The sequence below is a fragment of the Ziziphus jujuba genome, chromosome 10 (assembly GCF_031755915.1).
Source record: "Ziziphus jujuba cultivar Dongzao chromosome 10, ASM3175591v1".
Taxonomy (NCBI): Eukaryota; Viridiplantae; Streptophyta; class Magnoliopsida; order Rosales; family Rhamnaceae; genus Ziziphus; species Ziziphus jujuba.
The window spans coordinates 3368668-3376690 of NC_083388.1; the positions used below are offsets into that span (position 1 = coordinate 3368668).

Below are 8023 nucleotides of genomic sequence, written 5' to 3' on the forward strand. Positions count from 1 at the left end.
ATGATTTAGAGTTGGAGCAACTAGATGTGAAGACCGCTTTCTTGCATGGTGAGCTTGAGGAGACAATTTATATGCAGCAACCCGAAGGTTTCGAGGTTGAAGGAAAAGAGGATCATGTGTGTTTGTTGAAAAGGTCCTTGTATGGTTTGAAGCAATCCCCTCGTCAGTGGTACAAGCGGTTTGATGGGTTTATGTTTAGTCATGGCTATTCTAGAAGCCAATGTGATAGCTGTGTGTATTTTAGGAAGTTGGAAGATGGCTCATTTATCTATTTGTTGCTTTATGTTGATGATATGCTGATAGTGGCCAAGAAGAAATCCGATATCAACAGATTGAAAGCAGAATTGAGTGGTGAATTTGAGATGAAAGATTTGGGAGCGGCAAAGAAGATTCTTGGTATGGAGATTGAGAGAGATAAATCTGCAGGTAAACTTTTCTTGACTCAAAGATCTTTTGTTGAGAAAGTTCTGGAGCGTTTTGGAATGAAGAACGCTAAACCTATAAGTACTTCATTAGCTACTCATTTTAGATTGTCTGCTGATATGTCACCACAGTCGGATAGAGATATTGAGTATATGTCACATGTTCCTTATTCTAGTGCTGTTGGTAGTTTGATGTATGCTATGGTGTGTACCCGTCCTGACATTGCACATGCTGTTAGTGTTGTGAGCCGGTATATGGCTAATCCTGGCAAACAACACTGGCAAGCTGTCAAGTGGATTCTAAGGTACTTGAGAGGCACTACTAACACTTGTTTAGAGTTTGGTGGAAGTAAGGAGGGTGTACGTGGATATGTTGATGCAGATTTTGCTGGGGACCTTGATAGAAGGAGGTCCACTACTGGTTATGTATTTACTCTTGGAGGTACTTCTATCAGTTGGAAGTCTGTTTTGCAAGCAACAGTTGCACTATCAACTACAGAAGCCGAATATATGGCTATAGCTGAAGCGGTGAAAGAAGCTATTTGGTTAAGGGCGTTGATAGGTGAGTTGAGCTCTGAGCAGGAGAGTACGGTCATCAATTGTGATAGTCAGAGTGCTATCTATCTCACTAAGGATCAGATGTTTCACGAGAGGACAAAACATATAGATGTTCGGTATCATTTTGTACGTGATGTTATTGCTCATGGAGATATTGTTGTCAGCAAGGTGAGTACTCATGATAATCCTGCTGACATGATGACCAAGGCACTTCCAGTAGCCAAGTTTGAGCATTGCTTGGACTTGGTTGGTGTTTGTTGTTGAGCTTTGCCTTTAGGGGCTTTTGTGGAAGAGGATGGCAACTTTTATCGAAGATTGGAGTTTTGTATGTTTTTCATTCCTTATATGGAATTCGTGTCAAGGTGGAGATTGTTAGAGTTAGTGACCCGAATTCTTGTTGACCCGACCCGAAAAGCTCGCGGTGCGACCCATTTTGGTGAAACTAATTTTGGAGAAAAATTTGGGGCTCTGTGGTGGAAGCGGAGATCTCGGGCCGATAGGCCCAAGATCGTACTATATATATTTTAGGGTTTCTTCTGTACTATATATATTTAGTTTTCGGCTGTAATTAGGTTTACAAGGTATCGAACAATTCGGCTCACCTTTTGTACCAATCTTTCATATTGGATTTGCTTCTCCCTGCCCGTGGTTTTTCCCATCAAGGGTTTCCACGTTAATTGTGTGTTTGTTCTTCGCTTTCTTTATTTCCGTTGCTATTTGTTTTTCCTCCCAATTTCATAACAGATTATTATAATCAAAAGCTACCAAAGTGAAAATAAAGAATTTGAGTACAGATTGAAGCTCTAACTTCTTGGAGAATATTTGTAGATACTGCATGGTCAGAGTGTTCTGTTTTACGTAAGAATTTAATTACCAAAGCATCTACTATGCCAGAAAACTTAATGGAAACTAAGGACTTGGAATACCATGCAACTTGGAACCTGTTTCAATCTTCCATTCTAGAAACGGAAATTGAAATGGATTTTAGTTTTTGAACTATAGAGTTATGTAGTCTCAATTTTCAAGTACTAGGATTTCATTTAGTTTCTTGATAGCGCTCAGTTCATCAAGGTAAATTAGATGTGTGGAGGTCAGGGGCCTCAAATGTGTTCTATCGATATAGGCAATCTTTCTTGTAAATCAATCATTCTTTGAACTTAGTGTTAGTTGTGGTCTGCTGCTTTGTTAAACTTCTCCATTTGCATCACTGCTAACCAGCTTTCAATTTGACCAATGGAACTCTGTTCTTTTTTTATCCTAAAATGAATAACAGAGGACGCAACATCTGGGTTCCAAGGGAACATGATGGGGCTTAACCAGCTGACCAGAAGTTCATACAAGAAAGAGAAGAAAATATTTGGATAAATGCATATATATATATATATATAGCAGAATCCATTGGATTTCATATAAATTTTCTTATAGTTTTTATCAAGAATGAAACTCACCTCCACTAACTAAGAAATTAGTCCTGCTTTTTCTCTGTTCTTCTTATTGAAAGCCTTAAGAATTCAATGTGTGGAAATTTGTTATTGTTAGCCTACAAACCACTTTTGATGGGGTAAGGTTGGCCTTTCACAAAATTCTTGAGACCCTTGAGACCAACTAGTCATCTATGATGTTCTGCAGCCATGAGCTCCAGAGGAAGCTGACAATCAGAAAAACAAATCTGTTGTGTTCTTAACATGTGAGGTAGCCTTTAGTGCATTTTTAATTTTCTGTTGCTTCAATCCAATCACTGAATACCCTTTCCAAGCCTTTGATTTCCCAGATAATGAATGCCAAAAAATCATCCAGTTCATGCATCCCACTGCAAATGGTATAAAAAAATAATAATAATAAAATAAAATAAAAAGAACATTGTAAGGTTTTTGCAATCCATAGGAAGATCTTCCAAGATACTGTTGATCAAGACACTGAGAGACGAGAAGCAGAGCATATCAAATTATCAAATTTTATCTGGTTTATTAGGGAAGTTGATGGTTCCTAGTGGACCTCTCGTTCAAGAACATTGATAATAACAGGGTAGTCATGGAGTGGCCGAACAAGAAAGATCCTTCTTCTCTCGCGTATACTTCCTTTGGAAGTGAGTATTTTCTTTCCTAGTGATGGAAGAAATAGCTTATGGAGTGAAGCTTAGCAAACTTAGTTTCATTTGGGTAGTTTGATTTTATGGTGATTTTCAGCGAAAGTATACCACTGGGGAGGCCTTACTAGAAAGCTTTCTAGATAGAGGTATGGTTTTGGCCTGTTGGGCTCCACGTGCAAACATACTTGGACGTTCAGGCATCGGAGGGTTTGTGCCAATGGGTTCAACACTTGAGGGAATGATCAATGGGGTGCCAATCATAGCCATGCCAATGCATCTTGACCAATGCCAAGTTGGTGTTGGAGCGTGGTGTAGGAATGAAAGTCCTGAGTGAATGCATGCGAAGATTAAGAAAAAAGTGTTGGCAAGGGTGATTAAGGAAGTGTTAGAGTTTGTGACCCGAATTCTTGTTGACCCGACCCGAAAAGCTCGCGGTGCTACCCATTTGGTAAAACTAAATTTTGGAGAAAAATTTGGGGCTCTATGGTGGAAGCGGAGGTCTCGGGCCGATAGGCCCGAGACCGTAGCCCACCACTGAGCCCGACGGGGGTGCAGGGGCAGCGCCCCCACGGTATGGACCTGTTCAATTTTAGGGTTTCTTATGTACTATATATTTTGGGTTTTCGGCTGAAATTAGGATTTAGAAGGTATCGCGCAGTCAGGCTCACCTTTTGTACCAATCTTTTGATATTAGATTTGCTTCTCCCTGCCCGTGGTTTTTCCCGTCAAGGGTTTCCACGTTAATTGTGTGTTTGTTCTCCCAATTCCGTAACAAGAAGTGGTCAAGCAAGAGGAAGGAAAAGAAGTCAAAAGAAAAGTTAGATAACTGAGTCTGAGAATGAGAGGACATGGAGATGATTGTGGCAGTGAAGAAGCTGGTGCAGCTTCTTAGATAATAAAGCTCCTCTGCAATTTCTATGGAATAATTGTGGATCTGTATGAAGTTTGTTGTCTCTTGACTCCATATGAAGTTTGATTTCATAATTATAGATCTCTAATATTTATGGCATTGCTCTTTTGATTGGCTGAAAAGAAGTAGTAATACCTCAATTTCATTGAAATACATCTGTCTTGAGCTTCTGAGAATGAGACAATAAAGTTTGATATAGATATTACAAGCATGGTTGTTTTATAGGAGTTTTAACCGTCTCTGCTTGATTACAAATTGAGGATGCATGTTTTAACTTGTATATGAAAATTTATGGTTAAATAATTTATTTTGATAGATTTGGTTCTACGCTTATAATATCCATCATAATGTTTGTTAGTTGTCGTTGCCTGTCGATGAAGTCTAAAACTGAACCACATAAATTTGCTGTGTTTTATCTTATGGTGTTATTGTTGGATACCATAATTTCTCTTATATTACTATGTCCACACTCCCACTGACACAATAATGATCCCCCCATCATAATGATTAAAAAACAATTTTATTTCATAGAAAACAAAACTCAAATAGTGGCAGAGCTATTTAATTTTTGTTTCTTGTGTATCATTTTACTTAAAACAATAATGTTTAATGGGGCCAATAAGTATATTTAATTAAATTCAAACCTATTTACATGCATGTGTTTACTGCATTCTACTTGATTGTTCTAATCAAAAGCCACCAAAGTGACAAAAAAGAAGAATTTGAGTATAGACTAAAGCTCTAATTTCTTGGACAATATAAATAGATAGTGCATGATTAGAATGTTCTGTTTAACAGAAGAATTCAACAACCAAAGCATCTGCTATGCCAGAAAACTTAATGAAAAATAAGGAGTCTGGAATACTATTCCATTATCTATCTTTAAACCTGTTCCTTTTTTCAAAGTAATGTGATTCATTCAGTTTATTGGTAGCCCTAAGTTCATCAAAGTAAATCAAATTTATGGAGGTCAGTGGCTTGAAATGTGTTTACCAATATCAGCAGTCTTTCTTGTAATGGTAAAGTAATTGCTTTTTTAACTTGTTTTAGATTGATCATAAAGTGAAGAACAGAGGAAGCAGTAAATGGGTTAAAAGGAACATGATGAGAGAATACTGCGGGTAATATTTGGGAATCAACAAGAGAAGCTATATTCTTGGTGACTTTCCTTTCCTTAATGAGATAACCTTCTCATGTTATATCCAAAGAAATACAAATACAGAAATTACAAAAGTCCCAAAATCAAAGGGCAAAAAAAAAAAAAAAAAAAAAAAAAAACCTCTAATTGCAGCACACACCCCTGAACTGGTTATTTTATTAAGCATCTTATTGCAGGATGTCTATGTTTTTGCTCAAATCTTCCAGCTTTTTCATTCGCAATTTCTCGCTTTCAGTAACCAGCTGACCAGAAGTTCGAACAATAAAAAGAAGAAAATATTAGGAGAAATACATATACACGGACATATAGCAGATTCAATGGAGTTCACTATAACTTTCTTATATTTTTCATTAAGAATGAAACTCACCTCCACTAACTTGGAAACTAGTTCTGCCTTTTCTTTGTTCTTTTCATTGAAAGCCTCAAGGGCATCCTTGTATTCTTTCTCCTGCAGCCGGTTAATATTATATTCAAACGGCTTAAAAGCAAAGAACTTATTTGGGGTATGACCATGACAAAGAATATTGTATGATGGAAGTTATGCCACTCCTACATGCTTTCTCTAGAACTAAGTGCAACAACTTGCTACATGGAAATTATAACCTTGATGAGAGAAATCATAAAGCTGAGTATCCAACCGTTTGACATAAAACTCATTTATAAATTCATGAACTCTAAATTATTGAAAATGTAAGGCCAAAAAAATAATAATAATAATAATTAATAGATAACGTAACAAACCCCTAAATGTTATTATAAGATCAAAGTTGTGTAGTATGATAATTTGAAGTGCAATGATTTTTCATATTTTCCTGGTATAAATTGCCTTCAAAACTATCACAAGTTCATATCATAAGTTACGGCAGCAAGTTAAGCATAATATGACAGAAACAAAAGCTATGTAAGCAAGTTAAGCAGAATATGACAGAGAACAAAAGCTATGTGACAGAGAAAATAATCACAAAATTTTCACCTTCTTCTGGCAGCTCAGTCCCAATGGCTTTAACTCTTTGTTAACCATATCTATCTTCTTACGAACCATCGCAACATCCTTCCTCATCGGGTCTGTGAGTGCTTCAAGCTCCTAATCAATTTTTAAAAAAAAATTTTTTTTTTAATGAAAATATATGAATGGTTAACTAAAACTACTCGTAGTCACTTTTTTCATCACTTTATTATTTCAGATTTGAAAAATAAAATATAAAAAAGAGAGCAGAAACTTTAAATTCCAGATATAGAAACTATAAGAAGAAGGAAGTTATGGTTCAAGCAATAAAAACATCTGAATTCCAGAATATTTTGCAATTCAAAAAGTTGTCAATTCAAAAGATTTCTCACTTTCATGATGCAATTTTACCAAAATCCATTGATGTTTCTTTTCTCAGTCCATATTTTTGCACTTAAACTGAATAATTTCTGTGAAAGTTTTCATAGTTTAATTACATTAGGTTTACCTCACGAATATCAGCCAAACGCTTAGAAGCTTCTTCCACTTTTCCCATCTGAGCTTGAACCTTTTCCCTCACCTCGAATTTTTTCCTCTCAATCTCTTCTTCCTTCACTCGAAACATAGCTAATGCAGACCTTGACATCTCCTCTTCTCTGTCATCCTTCGTCGGACTTCCATTGGAACTGAGAATCCCTGAGTTCTTCACTCGTTGAATCTGCATCTGTTGCTGCTCTCGAATCTGCCTCGGTGTTGACATTTCTTCCTCCACAGCACACCTCTTTTTTCTCTCCCTAACCAAACTCTCTTATGCCTTCCTTTCTTCTTCTTCTTCTTCTTCTTTTTTTCCTTAGAATGATGACTATCTTTCTCCTGTTGAAGTTGTTTATAAAAAATATAAATAAAAAAAAACAATTAAAAGCTGGCTTTAAAGGTATGAAAACAAACTTACCTTTACAACAAAAAATTATTACCAGCAATGAAACTAACTAAAATGACCAAATTGCCTGCTAACTTTGTAATCATAAAGTTAGAGAGATAGTAGTTCATTTTACCTTTGTTGAATCATGACTCCTCAAACTCCCAAAAAGAAAAAAAAAAAAAAAAAAAAAAAGAAAAAAGAAAAAAAAGAAAAAAAGAAAAGAAAAAACACCTTCTTTCCACCTTTACTCATACGCTTACTTGATGATCAATATCATTTAAAATAATAATAATAATAATAATATTTCAGTGATACATAATAAATAACCTTGTAGTATATAGAAATTATTGTTAATGCATCATACAATTCTCACCTACAGTTTGTCCCTTATACTTTATGAAGAATCTTGCTAGATGGGCCTCTTCTTTGGTTAGGTAGCTATATTTTTAAGTTGGTGTTATAGCAAACTCATCTAACTGCTGAAATTTTCTGCGAAAATATGTATTTTATTAAGTTATAAATTCATAACCTTTTGTGTATTTTTGAAGAAATACATAATTTTGGCAATATATCTTACTTCTTCTTAAGTTATTATACTTGAACTGGGTATGATCAGAATTATTTATAAATTGGTTGGAAGGTCTAACTAAATACTTAGTAATTATATTTTATATTGAGAGAGTGCTTGTTGTTGAAGTTTTGATGTGGAGTGGACAGTAAGGGCTCACCTACACAGCATGACTGAGAGCCTTTCAGGGCAAGAAAGAGTAGGCCAGAGACTTGTCAGTTGCCAAGCTTGCCTTCCTTTTTCTCAGATGATTGTTCGTCAAATCTTGGTCTAGACTCAGTTTGAAAAAGATGTTTTGTAATGTTTTGGGTTTTTACTATTTCCAAGGAGGCATGTAGATCTTGTTTTTATTGATTTCCAAATTAGATATTATATTCAGGTCATACTGTATTGGGATCCAGAAAAACTGTACTCAAATTACTTGCCAAACAATTCTTTAGGGCACAATC

The 8023-nt window shown here is 35.7% G+C and overlaps 1 protein-coding gene across 1 annotated transcript; it reads right to left on the reverse strand.

The window, feature by feature from the left end:
* Positions 1-5071: 5071 nt before the first annotated feature.
* On the reverse strand, positions 5072-6957 carry LOC107410524 (uncharacterized). The gene is made up of 4 exons (XM_025071161.3): positions 6593-6957; positions 6112-6222; positions 5506-5586; positions 5072-5380 (listed from the first exon to the last, which is right to left on the reverse strand). Exons 1-4 carry the CDS (start codon positions 6842-6844, stop codon positions 5306-5308), a joined length of 519 nt encoding a protein of 172 aa, XP_024926929.1. The 5' UTR covers positions 6845-6957; the 3' UTR covers positions 5072-5305.
* Between the last annotated feature and the right edge of the window lie 1066 nt (positions 6958-8023).